We start from the raw sequence: 25,827 nt of genomic DNA, 5'->3' as shown, positions 1-25,827 counted from the left end.
GTGTTTCTGTGTGTGTGTGTGTATCTATGTATGTGTTTCTGTGTGTGTTAGCTGGGTCATCCTCATTTAATGGTTTCTCTTTATGGGACAACTCCTTAAACTGTCAGATTGATAAAGAGTTAGAGGGAGGAGGGGAGAGAAGATAACTGAAGCTGACAGGATTTATAGAAAGAAAACAGTGTCCCTCCTCCTGCCTCTCTGGACCACAGTGTCCCTCCTCCTGCCTCTCTGGACCACAGTGTCCCTCCTCCTGCCTCTCTGGACCACAGTGTCCCTCCTCCTGCCTCTCTGGACCACAGTGTCCCTCCTCCTGCCTCTCTGGACCACAGTGTCCCTCCTCCTGCCTCTCTGGACCACAGTGTCCCTCCTCCTGCCTCTCTGGACCACAGTGTCCCTCCCTCCTCCTGCCTCTCTGGACCACAGTGTCCCTCCTCCTGCCTCTCTGGACCACAGTGTCCCTCCCTCCTCCTGCCTCTCTGGACCACAGTGTCCCTCCTCCTGCCTCTCTGGACCACAGTGTCCCTCCCTCCTCCTGCCTCTCTGGTCCTATTAAAGAATTAAACCTGTAATTTTTAGTACAGTAAGCAATATTGTAGTTGAGATGGTACTGTTGTACTGTAGTTCAGATTTGATCATTTCAGCAATGCGCCTGGCAGCTGAGATGTGGTTCCTTTACACTATGCATGTGCTTTATTTATTTTGTTCAGTTGTGAGGACGTCTTGGATTTGATTTTAATGATGTTGCATACTTAACAACCTCAGGAACAGCCGTGCAATTCTCGTTAGATAAGATAGTTTGTATATAAAACGATAACAAATTAGATCAGTTTCAAGAAATGTTTACATGTATCTTCCTGTACGACACAACAGCCAACCCAGTGCTCACCTTTGTCAGTTGTAACAGTTGTAAGGAGAATCACCAGGCTGTATGAGGAGGACCAATCAGGCGTTCTGATACGGGCCGGGGGACCAATCAGAGATGAGACGTGTCACGTGTGCTCGGCTGGGTCAGAGGCAGGGCAGCCAGGTGAGAGTGAGGCATTCTGGGTAATATGCTCTGACAGAATGGGCTCAACCACTTGTCAAGCACCATACTGCTCAGCGGCATCTGAGGCGACAGCATGCAGGGAGGGGTGTGTGTGGATAATCCACCTGTCCAGACAGCATTTTGAGGGCTTTAGAATTCAGGAAAGTACTTTCTGGTCAAACTGTCTGTGTCAGGAAATAAAAGGCAGCTAAACTGATAAGGTGGACACTTCTAGAAGATTTCACAGCTTTCAACTGACATCAGTCAAAGATAGAGTTATAGTGTGTGTGTTTAAGGGGAGGTTGGGGGAGAAGGGAGGCAAGAGGTGGGTTCACCTCCAGTCGTAACCTTTGACCTCTGTCAGAGTATTTGACAGGTGTGCCCAAGCGGAGTGTGTGTCCTTAATCAAACACAAACATGCGCACACAGACAGACAGCTACTGCAGGGAGGGAGAGATACATCCAGTCACGTTACACCAGCATCCTGTTACAGGACATCACGTTACACTTTAAAATAGTTAAGACTTTATTTCTGAAACAAGGATCGTAATTAATTTAGGTACACATACACAATAAATATATAAAATGTTAGTTTCTTTTGTAAGAGAAAACAAAATGGGCATTCCTTTCAAATCTGTGAGTAAAGGTTTCTGCAGATATGCAGAGGTACACAGAACAAGGTTAACTCTAACCCAGAGAGAGAGAGAGAGAGATAGAGAGAGAGAGAGAGAGAGAGGGAGAGAGAGGGAGAGGAAGAGAGAGAAACAGACAAGGGGGAAGAGAGAGCAAAACCAATAAAATGGTCATAATCAGTTGTCCATTTGCCCAGTCGTTTAGTAGGTATGCAACAATTGATAGATGAGTATTTTTTTTAAATTGTGTACTGCTTTTCAAAATAAACAAACATGAATATAAATTCAGTGGATTTTGCAAAAAGCTAATAAATACATTTGGTCCATTATGGAAACAGTAACATTTCACATTTCACATTATTTCCCCTCCCATCTACAATAAGGTCCATTTGAACCCTTATTAAAGTTGGAAGACCTCCACCCAACTGGGCTGATTAACGTCTTTAAACACAGATATTGCAGATATTGTGCATACGTACAGACACCATTGTGCAAAAGATTAGTGCTCGTCTAGAAGTACTCAACAAAAAAAGCTTCTGTTTTTAAATTCATTTTTAGAAAATTATTTCTCCACCAAACAACACTAGAACTACAGATAATCACACAGTATAATAATACTTTAAGATCGTATCTCAGTAAGAAATGCCTCTTTTAAGAATACACAGAAAAAGCACACATCACAAAAAGCCATTCATGTAATTTCAGACAGGGCTTGTATTGTACGTGCTGTCTGGTAAAAATGCAACATTCGCTGACCACAGTCCATCCATGTACGAGGTCTTCACTTGGCTCCTGCTACAGTAAGCAGTTGTGTCACCGGTGACGCTACTAGCGGTGACACAGAGCAGGTCTCTCCGTGGTCCTGTAGTGTGACGACAGTGCTGTGCCTGAGTCAAACTGTGCAAACACTACAGTGTGTGTGTGTGTACTTCCTACGATTGCGGTGATGCTACGATGCCTTTGCTTCATCAAGATAAGCTAGCACTAGGCTCAGGGACAGACTGTGGCAATGCTAGGCCTAGGGACATAGACTGTGAGTGTGGCTATGCTAGGCTATGCTAGTTTAGGCAAGGGCAAGGGACACGACTGGTTGTGGCTATGCTAGGCTATGCTAGTTTAGGCAAGGGACACGACTGGTTACATTTAGTCATTTTTTGTGGCTACGCTAAGCTATGCTAGTTTAGGCAAGGGCAAGGGACACGACTGGTTGTGGCTATGCTAGGCTATCTAGGAACAGACAAAACGTGAGTCTGCCTTTGATAAACTAGGCTAGATTAGACCCAGTGACATTGACAGACTGTGGGTCTGTTGAAACTAGGCTAGGCTAGGCTAGGCTAGGTCCAGGGACATAGACTGTGGGTGCTGGAGTACAAACATTGGCCAGGCAGTGATGATGTAGAAGAAGGTAATATGGTCGATCAGACCTGACTGTAAACAGTAGTCTCTTGGTAGTCTTTACATACATGAACACAGGAGAGAGGAGGAGACTGGATCAGATGACCCTCCCTCATGCTGTGAGACAGACGTCCTCTCCTGGGTGAAACACAGCTGGGATCTGAAGGTTCTGGTGTGGCTTTGCTGCGTCAGGAGGTGTGTCATCCAGAGGAACGGCGTCAGGGGAGGTCATGGCTATGAGGTGACCAGGGAGTAGACCATACTAGGAGAGAAGAGAAAAAGAAAAGTCATCTTCCGTTTGAACCAGGAGGATTAGGGAGAGAAACAATATACACACTAAAGTAAATGAGTCAGTCAGTCATGTTGGCGATGTTATGATCCACACAGATGACATGTAGTGAACACCATCCAGGACGACCTCTGTCCTCGCAGGACTTCCTATTGACCAGCCAGGATGACCTCTGTCCTCGCAGGACTTCCTGCTGAGCAGCGAGGACGACATCTGTCGTTCTCCTCTGAGTGAGAATCAAAACAGGGCGTCTTCAGTCCACCGGCGACTGAATAAGCCCCACAAACTTGATGAAAATCACAGTAAAAGTTACGTTTAATTTATTTATGCGGGCCGAGAAAACGGCGATTGGAATGAGATGTGCAGCGAGGCGTAACCTCACAAAGCCTCTTTTAATGGGTTAGGGTTAACCCTAACCCGAACATCAGGAGGGGGTTGTTGGAGTCATGTTTAATTAACACTCGTCCTGCAGCAGCCTGGGTGCTCTAATCTCAGACTACATGTTTAATGGCCAATCTACAGGACTGTGGGGGGAAACACCCTCTTCTGAGCTGCCCGTGAGCAACACACTTAGCCAGGCAAACTCTGGCTGACTCCACATTGTGTGTGTGTGAGGGTGGGCACAGCTATATTTTTTTCTGCAAATCACAGATGTTAACTCAGACACATTCTTGGGGGTGTGAGGGGTGGAGGAGAGGTGAGGGGTGGAGAGGGAGGTGAGGGGTAGAGAGGGAGGTGAGGGGTGGAGAGGGAGGTGAGGGGTGGAGAGGGAGGTGAGGGGTAGAGAGGGAGGTGAGGGGTGGAGGAGAGGTGAGGGGTAGAGAGGGAGGTGAGGGGTGGAGAGGGAGGTGAGGGGTGGAGGAGAGGTGAGACTAGAGAGGGAGGTGAGGGGTGGAGGAGAGGTGAGGGGTGGAGGAGAGGTGAGGGGTAGAGAGGGAGGTGATGGTAGAGAGGGAGGTGAGACTAGAGAGGGAGGTGAGGGTACAGAGGGAGGTACAGTAGTTAGGGTTAAAGGTCAGTAGCAGGACATGAACAAACGCATAGACTCACTACTGCAGCCTGTGATGGGGCGAAGTCAGGTCCAGTACACACTGTAGGAGGAAGGAACCGCACTCAACATGACCACTCTAAATACGACCACTCCCAGCAGGACCGCACAACCATAAAGATCAGAGATATAGAGAAGGTGTAGAGATAGAAGGAGAGGATGAACAGATCACTCACCAGTAGAGATAGAAGGAGAGGATGAAAGGATCGCTCACCAGTAGAGATAGAAGGAGAGGATGAACAGATTGCTCACCAGTAGAGATAGAAGGAGAGGATGAACAGATCACTCACCAGTAGATATAGAAGGAGAGGATGAACAGATCGCTCACCAGTAAATATAGAAGGAGAGGATGAAAGGATCGCTCACCAGTAGAGATAGAAGGAGAGGATGAACAGATTGCTCACCAGTAGAGATAGAAGGAGAGGATGAACAGATCGCTCACCAGTAGAGATAGAAGGAGAGGATGAACAGATCACTCACCAGTAGAGATAGTAGAAGAAGGAGAGGATGAACAGATCGCTCACCAGTAGAGATAGAAGGAGAGGATGAACAGATCGCTCACCAGTAGAGATAGTAGAAGAAGGAGAGGATGAACAGATCGCTCACCAGTAGAGATAGAAGGAGAGGATGAACAGATCGCTCACCAGTAGAGATAGTAGAAGAAGGAGAGGATGAACAGATCGCTCACCAGTAGAGATAGAAGGAGAAGATGAACAGATCGCTCACCAGTAGAGATAGTAGAAGAAGGAGAGGATGAACAGATCGCTCACCAGTAGAGATAGTAGAAGAAGGAGAGGATGAACAGATCGCTCACCAGTAGATATAGAAGGAGAGGATGAACAGATCGCTCACCAGTAGAGATAGTAGAAGAAGGAGAGGATGAACAGATCGCTCACCAGTAGAGATAGAAGGAGAGGATGAACAGATCGCTCACCAGTAGAGATAGAAGGAGAGGATGAACAGATCGCTCACCAGTAGAGATAGTAGAAGAAGGAGAGGATGAAGAGATCGCTCACCAGTAGAGATAGAAGGAGACGATGAACAGATCGCTCACCAGTAGAGATAGTAGAAAAAGGAGAGGATGAACAGATCGCTCACCAGTAGAGATAGTAGAAGAAGGAGAGGATGAACAGATGGCTCACCAGTAGAGATAGTAGAAGAAGGAGAGGATGAACAGATCGCTCACCAGTAGAGATAGTAGAAGAAGGAGAGGATGAACAGATCGCTCACCAGTAGAGATAGTAGAAGAAGGAGAGGATGAACAGATCGCTCACCAGTAGAGATAGTAGAAGAAGGAGAGGATGAACAGATGGCTCACCAGTAGAGATAGTAGAAGAAGGAGAGGATGAACAGATCGCTCACCAGTAGAGATAGTAGAAGAAGGAGAGGATGAACAGATCGCTCACCAGTAGAGATAGTAGAAGAAGGAGAGGATGAACAGATCGCTCACCAGTAGAGATAGTAGAAGAAGGAGAGGATGAACAGATGGCTCACCAGTAGAGATAGTAGAAGAAGGAGAGGATGAACAGATCGCTCACCAGTAGAGATAGTAGAAGAAGGAGAGGATGAACAGATGGCTCACCAGTAGAGATAGTAGAAGAAGGAGAGGATGAACAGATGGCTCACCAGTAGAGATAGTAGAAGAAGGAGAGGATGAACAGATGGCTCACCAGTAGAGATAGTAGAAGAAGGAGAGGATGAACAGATGGCTCACCAGTAGAGATAGTAGAAGAAGGAGAGGATGAACAGATGCCTCACCAGTAGAGATAGTAGAAGAAGGAGAGGATGAACAGATGGCTCACCAGTAGAGATAGTAGAAGAAGGAGAGGATGAAGAAGGCCATCTTGCACCAGGCTTCCTTCTGACAGAACCTCAGAGTGTCTCCGTTCATGACGGAGGCCGGGTCGTACAGCTGCTCCTTGGTGTCTGTTGGGCTATGAAAGTACCTACCGAAGAGAGACACACACCAGGGTAGTCCACCCGCACACACAGGGGGTAGGGGGGGAGGGGGGGAGGGGGGGAGGAGATGGAGGATAGATGAGAGAGGATGGGAGAGATGGCAGGATGAGTTGAGCAGGCAGACCATTGGATGACAACATTCCAACTGTTGAATGTTTTCCAGTCTGAAACATGAGGGGGTTCTGACCCCGAAGACGCAGGAACGTGTTCATAGTATATATCAGTTTAAACTGTGTATATACTGTGTATATATACACAGTATATATACACAGTGTATATACTGTGTATATATACTGTGTATATACTGATATATACTGTGTATATATCAGTATATACACAGTATATACACAGTATACTGTGTATATACTGTGTATATACTGATATATACTGTGTATACCCACAGCAGGCTGCAGGCTGGGCCTGTGGGGAGGGGGGGCTCTGATCTACATGCTGGCTGGGTTCACGTGTTCATCGTCATAGATAATGTATGGAAGAAAATCAGTAACATAATGTTGCATTGAATACTTAATATTGAAATGTAAACACCACCAAATGTGTTGGTTTTTAATTCAACTCTTAAAAAATGAAATATGAATCTAAGCTTAAAAAATAAATAAAAAATTCAAGCTTCAGAAATGTAAATATAGCTAAATTCAGGCTGCTCAAATTCGAATGGTGAAATTTGAATATCGAAAAACCGATATCCAAAAAATGATTATTGCAACATCCGGAAGACCAAGGTATTGCTTGCCTCATACCGGACCTCTCCATCTGAATTTTGTTGATCGAATATCAAAAAAAAAAAGCAACCTGAATTTCCAAACCTTCAATTTTTGGATCCGATTATTATTATTTTTGACATTGAAATAAATTCATATTTCAATTTTAAAGAGGTGAATTCAAACCAACAAATTTGGTGGTGTTTAAATATCAATATTCAATATTTGTATTTGTCACATAATAATACATGGTACAATATGCAGGGAAACTGAAAGTGTTCAAAACCTTTTAAAATGCCACTGATTTGCTTCCATATTCATGTATTGTTGCATATGCTGTAGTGAATATGTATTTAGTGGTGTTGATGGTTCACATGATTTTTTCATAGTTTGGTAGTGCTTCACAAACTATCACGCTCAATTTAGGTAAATATTAAAATGCAAATTGTTCGAGGGGCGGAGTTGTTGAGGATGAGTGATTGCGGGACTCGCAGGTGGAAAGCGTTACAGGTGAGGAGACGCTGTCGAAGAACATGATGAATGTACAGACATCTCCTAACCCTTCTCTGTCTATAAACACACCTTGTAATACAGCAACATCACATCCTGACTCAGATCTCTCTCTCTCTCTCTCTCTCTTTCTCTCTCCCTCTTCTCTCCCTCTTCTCTCTCTCTTCTCTCTCTTCTCTCTCTCTCTCTCCCTCTCTCTCTCTCTCTCTCTCTCTCTCTCTGTCTCTCTCTCTCTCTCTCTCCACTCTGTCAATCCTCTCTCTCTCATCTCTGCCTTTCCAACTTTTAAGCCATCTTACTATGACTCTCTCTTCCCTATTCTCCCTCCACCCCCCTAACCTCACTCGGTTGAAGTAAAAGCAGACCTCTGTTGCCATCGTGCATCTGACACCGTCTGCTATTAATGAACAGAGAGATAGAGAGGAAGGGGGGGAAAGAGAGGGTAGGGATGAACAGAGAGAGAGAGAGAGGATAGGGATGAACAGAGAGAGAGAGAGGAAGGGGGGGAGAGAGAGGGTAGGGATGAACAGAGAGAAGGAGAGAGAGGAAAGGGGGGAGAGAGAGGGTAGGGATGAACAGAGAGAGAGAGAGGAAGGGGGGGAACGAGAGGGTAGGGATGAACAGAGAGAGAGAGAGGAAGGGGGGGAGAGAGAGGGTAGGGATGAACAGAGAGAAGGAGAGAGAGGAAAGGGGGGAAAGAGAGGGTGTAGGGATGGATAGAGAGAGACAGAACCTTCTGGGCTAAACAATCACCAAGTTCTGCTAGTGAGGCACATCTAAACAACTACAACTGAGAGGTTAAAACAAGCGTTTCTCTGGAGAGATGTATGACAGGCTCCAGTCACACGCTGCTCCTCAGGCTAATATTCCGTTTCAAGTTTTTGAAGTATTCAAGGTGTTGAGCTCTGCAACTCTGAAGTTTTCAGCCGAGCTTCACAACCATGTTGCTGACATCAACGTCCTGCTACACAGGCAGGTTATAATGCTTCTGTGAGATGACATCACGGAGATAAGGATAGAGCAGAGAGTAGAGCAGAGCAGAGAGCAGAGAGCAGAGAGCAGAGAGCAGAGAGCAGAGAGCAGAGAGCAGAGAGCAGAGCAGAGAGCAGAGAGCAGAGCAGAGCAGAGAGTAGAGCAGAGAGCAGAGAGCAGAGCAGAGAGTAGAGCAGAGAGCAGAGAGCAGAGAGCAGAGAGCAGAGAGCAGAGAGCAGAGCAGAGAGCAGAGCAGAGCTGTGAGCCAGAGTGGATAGTTACCTCCAGGTGTTGTAGAAGAGAAGAGGGATGTTCAGCCCCACAGTCAGCCACTCCTGAGCACAAAGGAACATGATGCAGAACAACCCATGGATGGAGTACTCTGGAAGCACCAGCTAGGAGGGATAGGAGAGAGAGGAGAGGGCGAGGAGGGAGAGGAGAGGGGGAGGAGAGAGGGGGAGGAAGTAGAGGAGAGGGGGAGGAGAGAGAGGAGAGGGGGAGGAGAGAGGTGGGAGGAGAGAGGGAGAAAGAAAGGAGCAATGAAGGGAGGAGGAATTGAGAAATTGAATCTGAATCAAGTTTAATGATTAAGTAGTTTACACAACAAGGAATGTACTATGGTGGGCAGGTGCATACAGTAAACATATAAGAATTTTTAAGTGTGTTACTTACTTTTTTATCAACAAAATAAAAGCAAAACTGTAATAAATAAAATAAAACAAGATGTATATATAGTGTTAAAGAGTGCAGTAAGGCTGTGTGTCAGAGGAGCGTTAATGTAATGCTAAGTGTTTAGGTGTGAGTTTGTGTCAGTTGGGGGTCCTTGGCCTTGTTGATGAGGCCAGCTGCAGATGGAAAGAAACTGTTATTGTGGAGTGAGGTGTGAGGGAGAGGTATTGGTGAGAGAGAGGTGTGAGGTGTGAGGGAGAGGTATTGGTGAGAGAGGGTGTGGGGTGTGAGGTGTGAGGTGTGAGGTGTGAGGGAGAGGTGTGAGGGAGAGGTGTGAGGGAGATGTATTGGTGAGAGAGAGGTGTGAGGTGTGAGAGAGAGGTATTGGTGAGAGAGAGAAGTGAGGTGTGAGGTTTGAGGTGTGAGGGAGAGATATTGGTGAGAGAGAGGCGTGAGATGTGAGGTGTGTGGTGTGAGGGAGAGGTATTGGTGAGAGATAGACGTGAGGTGTGAGGTGTGGGTTGTGAGGTGTGAGGTGTGGGGTGTGAGGGAGAGGTGTGAGGTCTCCCTGACCACGCTGGTCTCCCTGACCACACTGCACAGCTGCAGGCCAGCATAGGCAGCAACATTAACAAGCCCATCAATGAATCAATGACTAGGTCCATGATTAGCGACATTCCACATGCATGTTGTAGCCCTGCTATGTAAAGCATCGCTGCATCTCCCCCTGCTCCTCAGAAGAGGAACACAAGCTGTCAGCTGGAATCTGATCCTCTTAGCTTGGAACCCTTAAACAGTCGCTGCATAGTTCCTCTAAAATATGACACTCTAAACTGGTTTCATTTGAGATAAGAGATTAAGCATGAGAGCCTGGAGACACACTGGAACTCAGTCAGTCACCCTGCTGATGCAAGATGGAGAGATGGGGGAGAAGAGGGAGGGAGAGGGGTGAGGGAGGGAGGGAGGGAGAGGGGTGAGGGAGGGAGGGAGGGAGAGGGGTGAGGGAGGGAGGGAGGGAGAGGGGTGAGGGAGGGAGGGAGGGACAGTGGTAAGAGGAGGGTTGAAAAGGGGAGGAGGGGTTGATATTACAGAATTAGAGTCATTAGTGAAAGCTACACCCTAACCCAACATTAACACTGCAGGCCTCATCTCATATCACATTTAGTCATTTAGCAGACACTCTTATCCAGAGCGACTTACAGTAAGTACAGGGACATTCCCCCCGAGGCAAGTAGGGTGAAGTGCCTTGACCAAGGACACAATGTTGGTTTGCACGGCCGGGAATCGAACTGGCAACCTTCAGATTACCAGCCCGCTTTCCTAACCGCTCAGCCACCTGACTCCCTCCATATCACACCTCTACCTTAACACAGCAGGCCTCAACTCATATCACGCCTCCACCTTAACACAGCAGGCCTCATCTCATATCACACCTCCACCTTAACACAGCAGGCCTCATCTCATATCACACCTCCACCTTAACACAGCAGGCCTCATCTCATATCACACCTCCACCTTAACACAGCAGGCCTCATCTCATATCACACCTCCACCTTAACACAGCAGGCCTCAACTCATATCACGCCTCCACCTTAACACAGCAGGCCTCAACTCATATCACACCTCTACCTTAACACAGCAGGCCTCAACTCATATCACGCCTCCACCTTAACACAGCAGGCCTCAACTCATATCACGCCTCCACCTTAACACAGCAGGCCTCAACTCTCCACCTTAACACAGCAGGCCTCATCTCATGTGAAGAAACCAACACACTGTGAAATTAAAATCTTGGGGAAGCTTGTTTACTACCGTACTAGTTTACCTACGGTACAAACATTCACTTTTAGCTTCAGTTGAATTGTAGAGATGAAAGACAGATCTTCTCGGTTCCAAGTAACTTTTCTGGAGCGACAGTGATCGTGAGCCAAGTGGTATAGAACACATTCCATACCAGAGTTAGAACGTGTGTGAGAGATGGAGGTAGAGCGAGGGAAAGAGAGAGAGAGCAACAGACAGAGAGATGGAAGGAGAGAGAGCAACAGACAGAGGGATGGAAGGAGAGAGAGCAACAGACAGAGGGATGGAAGGAGAGAGAGAAACAGACAGAGGGATGGAAGGAGAGAGAGAAACAGAAAGAGAACAAGGGCCTGAAAGAGAGGGCCCAACAGGAGGTCTGGGAGCTGAGCTCTGCTCTGTGTTCTTCCAGCAGGGCCAGTCATGCATGTAGCAGCCAGAGCACTGCAGAGGGTCATCACCTGGGAGAAGACATGCTGTGCTCCTCATATCTATTATTCAGACTCCATGCCTGCACACTTCCATAATAACATAAAGGACATTTCACAGTCTAGCTCTTCAACAACAGGTGATGAAGAAAGTGCCGCTCATATAACTAAATATAACCTACAACCCCCTTCCCGCACGTAAACACTCACACACACCCACACACACACACACAAACCCACACCCACACACACACTCACACACACTCACATACACACACCCAGAAGCTCATTAAAATGCAAACAGTCATGCTTACCTTTACATTACGCATGTTTATTTTGAGTAACTGTGTAAAGTCAGGCTTCCCTCCAGAACACACACCTCGTTCTTTCCTCTCTGTATCAGCAACACGCCAAGCTCAACACGCCAAGCTCAACACGCCAAGCTCAACACGTCAAGCTCAACACGCCAAGCTCAACACGCCAAGCTCAACACGTCAAGCTCAACACGCCAAGCTCAACACGTCAAGCTCAACATGTCAAGCTCAACACTCCAAGCTCAACACGTCAAGCTCAACATGTCAAGCTCAACACGCCAAGCTCAACACGCCAAGCTCAACACGCCGGGCTGAACACGCCGGGCTCAACACGCCGGGCTCAACACGCCGGGCTCAACACGCCGGGCTCAACACTCCGGGCTCAACACGCCGGGCTCAACACGCCAAGCTCAACACGCCAAGCTCAACACGTCAAGCTCAACACGCCAAGCTCAACACGCCAAGCTCAACACGTCAAGCTCAACACGCCAAGCTCAACACGTCAAGCTCAACACGTCAAGCTCAACACGCCAAGCTCAACACGCCGGGCTCAACACGCCGGGCTCAACACTCCGGGCTCAACACGCCGGGCTCAACACTCCGGGCTCAACACGCCGGGCTCAACACGCCGGGCTCAACACGCCGGGCTCAACACGCCGGGCTCAACACTCCGGGCTCAACACGCCGGGCTCAACACGCCGGGCTCAACACGCCGGGCTCAACACTCCGGGCTCAACACGCCGGGCTCAACACGCCGGGCTCAACACTCCGGGCTCAACACGCCGGGCTCAACACGCCGGGCTCAACACGCCGGGCTCAACACTCCGGGCTCAACACGCCGGGCTCAACACGCCGGGCTCAACACTCCGGGCTCAACACGCCGGGCTCAACACTCCGGGCTCAACACGCCGGGCTCAACACGCCGGGCTCAACACGCCGGGCTCAACACGCCGGGCTCAACACGCCGGGCTCAACACGCCGGGCTCAACACGCCGGGCTCAACACGCCGGGCTCAACACTCCGGGCTCAACACGCCGGGCTCAACACGCCGGGCTCAACACGCCGGGCTCAACACGCCGGGCTCAACACGCCGGGCTCAACACGCCGGGCTCAACACGCCGGGCTCAACACGCCGGGCTCAACACGCCGGGCTCAACACGCCGGGCTCAACACGCCGGGCTCAACACGCCGGGCTCAACACGCCGGGCTCAACACGCCGGGCTCAACACTCCGGGCTCAACACGCCGGGCTCAACACGCCGGGCTCAACACGCCGGGCTCAACACGCCGGGCTCAACACGCCGGGCTCAACACGCCGGGCTCAACACGCCGGGCTCAACACTCCGGGCTCAACACGCCGGGCTCAACACGCCGGGCTCAACACGCCGGGCTCAACACGCCGGGCTCAACACGCCGGGCAGAGTTAACAGCTACCTGAGATGAAGCGTCCACACTGTAGCCCTGCTGCAAGATGAACAAAAAAGGTCTTCTCAAAACCCCCAATCTGGTATTGACCTGTGTTCTGAGCAGGGTGGGGTCCAGCTGGAGAGGGCACATCTGGGGGTGCTTGGCCAGGAAGAGAGAGCTGTGTCTGGGTAGGAGCCCTGAGGATCCATCCCTCCACATCTGACGCCCTGGAGCTCTTAAACGACCACATGTTCAACCCCACTACACTGGATGACATGGACCATATGACGCACACACACACAGACACACACACACAAATACACTGAGAAAAAGTATTATTGGTTCACTGTACAATGCCTGTGAGGAGACAATATAATGGAACGGATTCTGACTGTGAGGAAATTGTCTGAATAAATCCCTAAAGATGTCTCCAAAATCCAGATTGAACCAGAAGTGCCTCTAACACAGGCAGGAGAACCAGAAGTGACTCTAACACAGGCAGGAGAACAGCGGCGATATTAATACAACAGGGGACCTATACGTTCACATTGCTGCTTCCCTTCCTGATGAACCCGTGTTGACAGACAACCAACACAAACATCAACCCTAAACCCTCAAAGATGTCTTAGTTTTCTAGTGTAACATCCAGGCCAGGCCAGGCTATGCTTCCTCTCAGGTTTCACATTGCTGTGCTGTGAATTTTAGTCCGCATGTAGGTCATAGTCTTTTTTTCTTTTCTTTTGACAATCATGAAAGTGCTGATTGTAAGCTTTCCAATGACGTAGGCTATCATACAGTGAAATCGGAACGTTTGAAAGAGATATGCTTATCTGACTGTTGGCACCTCTTAAATCAGAGAAAATCAACTTGAAAGATTTTGAACTGTACTTGGGCAATGTAAGATGACAACAAACGAGTTTGCAAGAACATAAGAACTGAGAAAAACGTGGATTGATAAACAGCCTTTATCTACAAACTAAACAAAAAAGAAAATCTGAACCCCCGATCACACCCCCAAAACCTTTAACTTGTCTACTTTGCTGACAAACTACGAGTATTTAGGGTGTGAGAGAGAGAGCGAGAAAGAGGGGGGGAGGGAGAGAGAGAGAGGGGGGGAGAGACTGAGAGTGAGAAAGAGAGTGAGAGAAGGGGGGAGAGAGAGAGACGCTCACAGCGTCTGGAACCTTTCAACTGTGACGTCTCATAGGGCTCCCCTGAGACACAGAGGGCTGGCCGTGCAGAGAGCTGTCCTTACTGGAGCACAGCCTCTCCTCTCCAGCAGAGCTAACGAGAGAGAGAGCTGTTCTGACTGGAGCACAGCCTCTCCTCTCCAGCAGAGCTAATGAAAGAGAGGGCTGTTCTGACTGGAGCACAGCCTCTCCTCTCCAGCAGAGCTAATGAAAGAGAGGGCTGTTCTGACTGGAGCACAGCCTCTCCTCTCCAGCAGAGCTAATGAGAGAGAGAGCTGTCCTTACTGGAGCACAGCCTCTCCTCTCCAGCAGAGCTAATGAAAGAGAGAGCTGTTCTGACTGGAGCACAGCCTCTCCTCTCCAGCAGAGCTAATGAGAGAGAGAGCTGTCCTTACTGGAGCACAGCCTCTCCTCTCCAGCAGAGCTAATGAGAGAGAGAGCTGTCCTGACTGGAGCACAGCCTCTCCTCTCCAGCAGAGCTGAGCACAACAGAGTCCAGCAGAGTATAGCAGAGTCCTCATCAATGATGCCAAACTTTTCTTCGAAAAAATATTCTTGATTTTCACAATTCACCACATACAACTTATTTTTTTTAAATGTGGATCAATCTTGGCTATCATTGACAGCATAGCTGCTGTCTTTGTAGCGTGCAGTTCAGAGGCTACAGTTAACCAGCTCCAGGGTTGAACCAGTAATCCAGCTGGTCTCTCCACACTCCCGTATGAACCCTGGCTAACATACATCCAATCACGTATGCGATATTGTTCCCCGCCTAGCTAATTTGCGTTTGTGACTAATCTGGAATGTAGCGCTCATTTTAGCAGCCGCAAGTTTCCTTCGCCAGAGAAGATCAAAGAGACCCTTCTCTCCAATTACTGTCCGCCTCGTTACCACGGCAACTCTGTAATTAACAGCAGAAAAATAATTATACATATTTTCTCTTAAAAAGATACGTATTCCTCGGAGAGACTGTGCGCAGATCCACGGCCATTTACTTGTTCAAACTTTTGTTTGTAGATGAGAAGAGCGCAGTGAAGGACACAGCTGGAAAACCTCTGTAGGACTGAAATATCCCAGCAGAAGTACCTGTACAGACATTCTACCTCCTCCTAAAGGTCTTCATCATGCCTTTACAGGGATCTACAGTACCTCTGCTTTGATGTGTGGCCGTTATCTAAACCCCAGAGATCAGCTCTCCTCAGATCTCTCACCTTTCTTGAAAACATCACCACCCAAATATCAAAGTCTTCTTTATTTATTTCTTTGACGCGCTGAATGGCTGGATAGTGGCCGTGTAATGAGATCCCCCCTGCAGCAGCAGGTCCCCAGGTGCTGCAGAGGCTGGCGCTGGGGTAATGTGGAGAGGGAGCTCTTTCTTTTACATCTGACTGTTCATGTAGCATCCATACCTACGTACCTGCAACTTATTGATCTGCTGTCAAATGCCCTACCAGGGGAGGATAGGGAGAGAGAGAGACCAGGGGAGGATAGGGAGAGAGAGAGACCAGGGGAGGATAGGGAGAGAGAGAGACCAGGGGAGGATAGGGAGAGAGAGAGACCAGGAGAGGATAGGGATAGAGAGAGCCTGCCCTGACCTGCCCTACCCTACCCTCCTCTCCCCTCCCCTCCCCTCCCCTCCCCTCCCCTCCCCTCCCCTCCCCTCCCCTCCCCTCCCCTCCCCTCCCCTCCCCTCCCCTCCCCTCCCCTCCCCTCCCCTCCCCTCCCCTCCCCTCCCCTCCCCTCCCCTCCCCTCCTCTACTCTCCCCTCCCAGTCCTGATGTGACAGGCTAATGGGTCAGCTCGTCCCCTTCACCTCCCCCCGCCTGCGCACCTCTCCAGCAGGACAGCAGCCTGCAGCTGATTATGGGCTGCAGCTCCCATCTCCAAACTAGAAATAGCTGAAAGGAAATGAGAACACTAGCTCTGTCAAGCCCTCTGCAGGCGCAGGGTTACGGCTGGCTGTTAGATTGGGTTGTGGTTAGCTAGGGTTGGTTAGGATTGTGGTTAGTTAGTGATGTGGTTAGCTAGGGTTGGTTAGGGTTGTGGTTAGTTAGTGATGTGGTTAGCTAGGGCTGTTGGGGAAAGGAGGTAAAGCGACCAGGAGACAGACAGACTGACAGGCAGGGAGACTTATAAAAATATGTAAGGAGGGTACACAATGTGCACCTAATAAAAACATATTTGACATGTTTTATGTCTTTATGTTTGTACATGAACATGAGCCATGGCCAATGAGTTTCAGGTAGAAAAAATAATGAATTGCTAAATGTTCTTATAGTAAACATTGAAAATGTGTCCCACAGAGAACTTCCCACAGCGACTGCAGTCTCGTGCAGCAGGACAGTGGGATGAGTTCAGTGTCAGGGAGATAGTCTCTTGTCTGCAGCAGGACAGTGGGATGAGTTCAGTGTCAGGGAGATAGTCTCTTGTCTGCAGCAGGACAGTGGGATGAGTTCAGTGTCAGGGAGATGATTTATTGGTAAGAAGAAGTCCCCCTTACCCGGGGGGCAGGGTGGGGGGGGGGTGGGGGGGGTGGTGGCTAAGGGGGGCAGGGTGGGGGGGGGGTGGTGGCTAAGGGGGGCAGGGTGGGGGGGGGGTGGTGGCTAAGGGGGGCAGGGTGGAGGGAGACCTTTGTACTAGAACATCAAAAGTAGTTCCTTGTTTGAAGAATAAACAGCCGCCGTCACGGCAACCACAGGGGAGCGTTCCACACAGCCCGCTATCCCGTCCTGATTGGATGAGAGTGAGATTCACCTTGACATCACATTGAGGGATGAGAGAGAGAGCGATAGGGAGAGAGAGAGAGAGAGAAGGGAGGGAGGGAGGCTCATATGAGGATTGGTGCCTCAATCTCTCTTTCATACCCTTCTCTCTCTCTCTCTCTCTCTCTCTCTCTCTTCCCCTGTTAGAAGGGATGAGTCAGACTGGTGTTCTTGGGAGGAAGAGGCAAGTAGGAAACTTTCCCTGAATAGAGTGTGAAGGTGATGGTGACTGTCATCTGACAGTCCCAACATGCTCCTATAGCAGCAGAAGAGGAGAGCAGAGCTGCCTGCACACTGACCCTGCCTGCACACTGACCCTGCCTGCACACTGACCCTGCCTGCACACTGACCCAGCCTGCACAGGACATGACCCTGCCTGCACAGGACATGACCCTGCCTGCACACTGACCCGGCCTGCACACTGACCCTGCCTGCACACTGACCCGGCCTGCACACTGACCCTGCCTGCACACTGACCCAGCCTGCACACTGACCCTGCCTGCACACTGACCCTGCCTGCACACTGACCCTGCCTGCACACTGACCCTGCCTGCACACTGACCCAGCCTGCACACTGACCCTGCCTGCACACTGACCCAGCCTGCACACTGACCCAGCCTGCACAGGACATGACCCGGCCTGCACAGGACATGACCCGGCCTGCACACTGACCCGTCCTGACGAGCGATGTGATGCAGGTTTGAACCCTGTCTCTGTCGCTAATGTTACAATGTTTGAATATATGATAATAACCCGAAATACTCAATAGCTAAAAGACCTCAACAACAGTAAAGACTGTAACCCTGTGTCCACAAAACACAACACAGCCTTGAGGCACAGGTTTACCGTGCTGCAACTTGAGCAGAATTCAAATGATTAATATCCATTCCTACAGCGCTAGTTGACAATTACAGGTTGAAAGCAAATATCCACTCTGTCAGTCTCTCTCTTTTTCCAACCCGCCACATGAGGAGGAAATGGAAAGAGGGGGAGGAGAGGAGCCAAGTTGAGCACTGTGGGATGTTTGGAATCCTCCATGACTCAACATAACGTAGACACTCTGATTGGCTCTGCTGAATCATTGGCACAAGCATTCCAGATTCTCTTTCTCTCATCTCGCTCCAAACAAAGCAAGGGGAGATGGAAAAGAGAAGCAGAGAGAAAGAGTGAGAGAGATAGAGAAAGGAGAGAGAGAAGGAGAGAGAGAGGAAGAGAGAAAGAGCACATGCAAGGAAAGAAGATGGAAGAGAAGGAGAAGAGAGAGAGAGATCGTGGAGGGTTAGAGGAGAGGAAGAGAGAGAAAAGGAGAGAGAGAGCAGACGAGGGAGGCTCAACATGGTATTTTGGGAGCAGAGGCAGCAAACTGACTCCAGTGCAAATGAACAGTCAACACTGCAGACTGCACCTACTGAGGTGGAGAGACGAGAGGGGGAGAAGAGAGCAAGGAGAGGAGAGAGAGAGAGAGAGGAGAGGAGAGAGAGAAGAGGATAGGAGAGAGAGGATAGGAGAGGAGAGGAGAGGAGAGAGGGAGGAGAGAGAGAGCGAGAGAGGAGAGGATAGGATAGGAGAGAGAGGATAGGAGAGGAGAGGAAAGAGGGAGGAGAGAGAGAGAGCGAGGAGAGAGGGAGGAGAGAGAAAGTGTGACAATAATAAAAGACAAATGAGCCCTCTTGGCTCTGTTGCTGCGACGCAGAGCTCCGGAGTCGATCACAGGAGTGTGAAACCCTGGAATCCTGAACCTACAGCAACGCCTACAACAGCGCCTACAGCAACGCCTACAGCAACGCCTACAGCAACGCCTACAGCAACGCCTACACCAACGCCTACACCAACGCCTACAGCAACCCCTACACCAACGCCTACAGCAACGCCTACAGCAACGCCTACACCAACGCCTACAGCAACGCCTACAGCAACGCCTACAGCAACGCCTACAGCAACGCCTACAGCAACGCCTACAGCAACGCCTACAGCAGCGCCTACAGCAACAGTAACCTCCTCCAGCACCTCTGCTCCACAGTGGGTCACAGCTGCATGGATGCGCTGGTTCCCAGAGAGAGGTGTGTGTGTGATAACACTGATAAAGAACAACTCTCTTTACAGCCTAGCTACAGAATGTGAAACAAGCTTGGACACATATGCAGCATGTCTCTGTACCAGTACACACACACACACACACACACACACACTAGCAGGCAGGGTTGTTATTTGACGTCCTCAGGTGTTTTCCTCACCTTTCTCAGCAAGTTGCAGATCCTCTCGATGTTCCTGAGTCTCTCCCTCTGTGCAGGGGTCAGGGGTCAGGAAAAAAAGAAATTAACCGTCACACACCTTAATCTGTGATGGCACACACGATAGACTACCACTGCAACACAACAGCTTGGTGTCTTGTTGGCCTGCACTGTGAATTCCTTCACTCTTTTCTGCTCTCCTCCTCCTCTCACCTCCTTTCCTGTCTTTCTCTGACCTGTCTCTCTGACCTGTCTCTCTGACCTGTCTCTCTGACCTGTCTTTCTCTGACCTGTCTCTCTGACCTGTCTTTCTCTGACCTGTCTCTCTGACCTGTCTCTCTGACCTGTCTTTCTCTGACCTGTCTCTCTGACCTGTCTCTCTGACCTGTCTCTCTGACCTGTCTCCCACAGAGGAGGACCAGAGCTGTTTTCTGAAGGCTGCATTAATGTTGCCCAGAAACATACATATTTGATTAAAACTCTCCCTCCCACCAGAAGGAGTTGCAGATTAGATGTATAATTCATGGTGGAGCTTATACTGTAATCTGAGGTAAGACTGTGATGGCTTACACTGTTCACAGCTAAGACCATTGTTTCCCATTCAGACACACTGACTCTTGCAGGAGAGATGTGTGTGTGTGTGTGTGTGTGTGTGTGTGCGTGTGTGCCTGCGTTTCAACACTTCTCATTAGCAACCAATTAGGCTGAGTTTGCTTTGAAATGTTACTCAGCAAAAATGTGCTTGACAAGCAGAGCGCTGGCTGAACAGGAAATGAGATAAACACATGAGGAAGTAGAGCGCTGGAGTCACAGGAAGTAACACGCCAGGAGAGAAGAGTTTATTTAGAGAAGACCCACTTCAGGTGTACTTTCAGGTCTGAAAGCACAGACTTCTGAGAATTATTCATGTGCTGATTATCTGTTAACCTTCTGGAGAGGAGAGGACCAGTCTCTCTCCAGCACCAGTAGTACAGTGAACAGTAAGAGTGGGAGAGGAGCATATCATCACATGATATTTTCTCCCCGGGCTTTGCAGCCCCGTGTGTGTGTGTGTGTGTGTGTGTGTGTGTGTGTGAAGAGTTGTGTCATCTGCAGCTTCAGAGAGGAGGGGAAGCTCTGATGTGCTCAGAGTAAACAGGACTGACGAGCACACACACACAGACATACGCACGTGTGTATATGTGTGTGTGTATATGTGTGTGTGTATGTGTGTGTGTACTTGTGTGTGTGTGTGTGTTTATACTGTAATGTGTGTGTGAGTATGTGTGTATGTGTGGTGAGTAAGTATGTGTGTGTGAGTGTGTGTATATATGTGTGTGAGGGTGTGTGAGACCCTGTTGAACCCCCGTATGTGTGTGTGAGTGTGTGTGTGTATATATATGTGTGTGAGACCCTGTTGAACCCCCGTATGTGTGTGTGAGTGTGTGTGTGTGTGTGTGTATATATATGTGTGTGAGACCCTGTTGAGGTTTCTCCATCGTGAGGCCCCCAGAGAGACAGTCCTGAGGAGAAGGATGACAAAAGCTGCTAATTAGGCTGCCTAAGTGTCTGTCTGTCTGTGTGTGTGTGTGTGAAGGTAGTAGGGTGCCTATGTGTGTGAGTGTATATCCAGGGAGGAAGCCTTCAATCTCTAGCAGAACCCATCTTGACTTCTTGCAGAGTGCAGAGAGAGAGAGAGAGAGAGAGAGAGAGAGAGAGAGAGAGAGAGAGAGAGAGAGAGAGAGAGAGAGAGAGAGAGATTGGAAGGAGTGATTGTGATGTTGGATTTGCAGTAAAATACAACGTGGATGAATCAAGCAAAAAAAAAAAACTTTATAAAAGGGGTTTGGCAGGAAGCAGAGAACTAATTCCTCTCCCTTTCAATCTTCACAGTAACAAACACACACACACACACACACACAGACTTCAGACAGCAGTACACACACACACACACACACACACAGACTTCAGACAGCCGTCTGCTGTGGGTGGATGCACAGCTGCTTAGTCAAGGTCACCCTCAAAATGACTGTGTGTGTGTAGTGTGTGTGTGTGTGTGTATGGGTAGTGTGTGTGCGTAGTGTGTGTACTGTGTGCGCATGTGTGTGTGCATGTGTGTAGTGTGTGTGTAGTGTGTGCATGTGTGTGCGTATGCGTAGTGTGTGAGTACGTTTGTGTGTCGCTTGGTAACCTACCGCATGGAGAGGGTTGCCCTGGTCGATCGGAACCTTGAAGTCTGCCTGAAGCTCATCAAAGGCTGTTATCTGGAGGGAGAGAGAGGGGAGGGAGGGGAGGGGAGGGGAGGGAGGGGAGGGGAGAGAGAGGGTAGAGAGGGGAGGGAGGGGAGGAGAGAGAGAGGGTAGAGAGGGGAGGGAGGGGAGGGGAGAGAGAGGGTAGAGAGGGGAGGGAGGGGAGGGGAGAGAGAGGGTAGAGAGGGGAGGGAGGGGAGAGAGACAGGAAGAGAAGGGTGGAGTGAATCAGAGAAAGGGAGACCAGATTAGACTCATTGGTTTTCCAGCATAACATACACCATGGCAGAGAGTCTATACCCAGGCAGAGAGTCTATACCCAGGTAGAGAGTCCATACCCAGGCAGAGAGTCTATACCAGGTAGAGAGTCCATACCCAGGCAGAGAGTCTATACCAAGTAGAGAGTCCATACCCAGGTAGAGAGTCCATACCCAGGCAGAGAGTCTATACCAGGTAGAGAGTCTATACCAGGCAGAGAGTCTATACCAGGTAGAGAGTCCATACCCAGGCAGAGAGTCTATACCAGGTAGAGAGTCCATACCCAGGTAGAGAGTCCATACCCAGGCAGAGAGTCTATACCAGGTAGAGAGTCCATACCCAGGTAGAGACTCCATACCCAGGCAGAGAGTCTATACCAGGTAGAGAGTCCATACCAGTTAGAGAGTCCATACCCAGGTAGAGAGTCTATACCAGGTAGAGAGTCTATACCAGGCAGACAGTATATACCAGGTAAAGAGTCAATACCCAGGCAGAGAGTCTATACCCAGGCTGTATGTGTGTCTGACAGTACCTGTGGGCTGTGTGTGTGTGGTTGTGTGGGTGTGATAGGGCGTGGGTGTCATTTTTACAATATTCGATATATATCTCAATATGTTTGCATTTAAATAATTAAAAAAACAACAAAAACAATTTAGATAAAACAGCTATTGTGACTAAGTACAAAATGTGTAGTGCAAATTTAAGCAGTTGCCATAACATGGTACTTGCAATTTGACAAAATGGACCTCACATGGAACAATTCATGCAGAGGTCCTTATGTGACAGGACAAAAAGAAGCGGAAGAGAGTGCCTGTGTGCGTACAATTTTCTCTTTGTGAGCATGTGCACAAACGGTGTCTGTGTGTGTGTCTGTGTGTGTGTCTGTGTGTGTGTGTGAACACAGAGGAGAAAGACGGTGATCTTAAAACACAAGCAACACAAGGACCAGCAAAAAAACAAAAAAAAGATTGCTTTTTTAATTTATTTTTGGATATTCGATATTCTCGATATTTTCAAATTTTACATCGTCGTCAAAATGTTTGCGATATTATCGCTAATATTCGATATATCACCCAGCCATAGTGTGTGGGTGTAGCAGGAGCAGCTTCTCTCTTTGTTTCTCAGAGTGTCAAACAGGATCCTGCTCCATAGAGCTGGACATCCAGCTACTGCCACACACACACACACGCACGCACGCACGCACGCACACACACACACACACACACACACACACACACACACACACACACACACACACACACACACACACACACACACACACACACACACACACACACACACACACACACACACAGCTGTCAGCTACTGTCTGTCCAGCCAGAGACAGAGGGGTGTGTGTGTGTGTGTGTGTAGAGGGACATCTCCCTGTGGTGGATCCTGGCAGCTTCTGCTTGGTACTGTGTTCTCTCTGGCAGCACACATGGATGGACACACACACACACATATATGAAAGCATAAACACATAAACATGAAAGGAAATCACACACAGACACACAGGTGCACATTCACATCTACACAACACATGAAAGCATAAACACACACATACATACAAAAGCATAAACACACATATATACACACCACACACACACACACAAATACACATCCCACACACACTCCTTAGAAACACACACAGGGCTGTTTGGAAACACTTGAGGCAGAGGGGCATGTTGATGAGACGATGAACTGGGCTTCGGTACTCTACCTACAACTCCCCCCCCCCTCTGAGTGTGTGGAGAGGGGTGTGTGAGTGTGTATATGTGTGTCAGTTAACGCATGAGTGTGTGTGTGCCAGACTCGTATTAACAGAGCCCTTCAGGCATTCATATAGAAATAATTGCTTTGCAAACAACATCACAACACTGATGCGGCAAACATCAGTTCCAAAGCTCAGGATCAGCCACACGTTAATAACTCAGCTGCTCTATTCACTCATTCATTAGTTTATAAACGGATGGATTCATTTCCTCAAGGTCCGTTCTCCAGCCCACTAATCTAGTCAATCAATCAATCAGATTTCAATATCTGGAAAATAGGAAAAGGAGCCAGAAAAACTGCCAGAAAAACTGCCTTTCTAGAAGAGTGTTGCTGCAGTGAGACGTCAGTCTCCTAATGGAATTCCTGTCTCCTGGTTGGAACTCAAACACAGAGGAGGACTTCCTCCCAGACAATCCTCAGAGAGAGAGATGTGTGTGTGTGTCGGGGGGGTGCTGTGTGTGTGTGTGTCGGGGGGGTTGCTGTGTGTATGTGTGTTGGGGGGGTTGCTGTGTGTATGTGTGTGTGTGTCGGGGGGGTGCTGTTTGAGTGTGTGTGTCGAGGGGGGTGCTGTGTGTGTGTGTGGCTGCGTGTTTACTCATGGGTGACTGGTCTCCAGCATTCTTACATGTCTGTAAGCTCACAGTCTATCTCCACCTTGACAAGGACAAACAGCTTGTTCTGCTTTCACAGACCCCCTCTCCAGCAGTCCCCCTCTCCAACAGACCCCCTCTCCAGCAGTCCCCCTCTCCAACAGACCCCCTCTCCAACAGTCCCCCTCTCCAACAGTCCCCCTCTCCAACAGACCCCCTCTCCAGCAGTCCCCCTCTCCAACAGACCCCCTCTCCAACAGTCCCCCTCTCCAACAGACCCCCTCTCCAACAGTCCCCCTCTCCAACAGTCCCCCTCTCCAGCAGTCCCCCTCTCCAGCAGTCCCCCTCTCCAACAGTCCCCCTCTCCAACAGACCCCCTCTCCAACAGACCCCCTCTCCAGCAGTCCCCCTCTCCAACAGTCCCCCTCTCCAACAGACCCCCTCTCCAACAGACCCCCTCTCCAACAGACCCCCTCTCCAGCCTTCTAATACAGAGTTCTAGAACAGTCAGGGGGGTCGGGGGCTGGGGACTGGGTGAGCACCAAAGATTACTGAACATGTGACTGGAGAGGAGGGGGGGGATGAAACCAAGAGGAGAGAAATCTGGATGTATCCATTCCCAGACTACTCTGTCCCCCTGGAGGAGGTTCCAGCTCTGACACACCTGGCTGGGCTGTGTGACAGAGCAGTCATTCACTCATGTCCTCTCCTTTCTAAGGAGGCATGAGTGGAAACATAGGGGAGGGTGAATTATGTGTGTATTCAAGTGTGAGTATGTGTGTATGAGTGTGTGTGTGCGTTTGTGTGTGTATGTGTGCGAGTGTGTGCATTTGTGTTTGTGTGTGGGTATTTGTGTGTGTATGTTTGTGTGTGTATGTGAGTGTGTGCTCAGGTCTGTTGTTGCTATGCGAGGCTGGCCCTGGGCGATGCTCTCAGAGTCCTGACCCAAATCTGCCTTTACATAAACCTCTGCATGAACGAGAGGTGCTCACACACCAATGATGTGATCCTTCAACATAATCCTGCAGTCTTTCTACCGTTCCTGTATTCCCAGGCAGTCTGCTCAGGACTCAGACGGTGCACGAGGGAGGAAGGGGGAGACAGGGAGACAGGGAGAGCTACAGACTCAGAGGGGAAAGCCTGTCCAAAATCTCCTCATTGATTGTGACTGAAAGGCTCGTCAGAGGGGGAGAGACAGCCTCCATTATCCTCCACCGGTGGATGAATAGAAACATACGAGTAACGTTGGGACATCCTGTATAAAGACACATCAGTGCTGCTTGTCCTACAGTGAGAGGGAGGATGTCTCAGGAAACAGGTGCACACCTGTCATCACGGAAGGAACCACGTTCAGGCAGGGAGAGGAGGGCTAGGACAGGTACACGTGTCTATTTTCTTATTGCTGCCAAATATCTAGCTATAACTGGGCTCAGAGGAATAAAATATAGGCTTACTGAATAAACGTTGATATTGCCTTATCGATAGGATTCAATCGCAAATTTAAAAACTCTGAATACACATCGGAGTTATGATAATAAATGCCACTTACATGCCATATTGCGAAAAAGATGAGTGACGCGCAGAGGACCAGAGAGAGCATGTAGCAGAAGGCAGCGAAAGTGAACAT

At 49.2% G+C, this 25,827-nt stretch overlaps 1 protein-coding gene across 1 annotated transcript; it reads right to left on the bottom strand.

The window, feature by feature from the left end:
* Window positions 1-3,288: 3,288 nt before the first annotated feature.
* Window positions 3,289-25,827, bottom strand: cnih3 (cornichon family AMPA receptor auxiliary protein 3). Its single transcript, XM_067242194.1, has 6 exons — window positions 25,750-25,827; window positions 21,523-21,591; window positions 19,352-19,399; window positions 8,834-8,946; window positions 6,194-6,337; window positions 3,289-3,316 (listed from the first exon to the last, which is right to left on the bottom strand). Exons 1-6 carry the CDS (start codon window positions 25,825-25,827, stop codon window positions 3,289-3,291), a joined length of 480 nt encoding a protein of 159 aa, XP_067098295.1.

The sequence above is a fragment of the Osmerus mordax genome, chromosome 8, assembly GCF_038355195.1.
Source record: "Osmerus mordax isolate fOsmMor3 chromosome 8, fOsmMor3.pri, whole genome shotgun sequence".
Lineage (NCBI taxonomy): Eukaryota > Metazoa > Chordata > Actinopteri > Osmeriformes > Osmeridae > Osmerus > Osmerus mordax.
This window is presented reverse-complemented; position numbering and strand designations above follow the sequence as displayed.

Coding starts and splice junctions, on each gene's coding strand:
- cnih3 (XM_067242194.1), bottom strand. CDS start 25,827: ATGTTCACTTTCGCTGCCTTCTGCTACATGCTCTCTCTGGTCCTCTGC. Junction 19,400..21,522: donor AGGGCAACCCTCTCCATGCG/GTAGGTTACCAA, acceptor ACCCCTGCACAG/AGGGAGAGACTCAGGAACAT. Junction 8,947..19,351: donor TCTGCAACTTGCTGAGAAAG/GTGAGGAAAACA, acceptor TATCCCTCCTAG/CTGGTGCTTCCAGAGTACTC.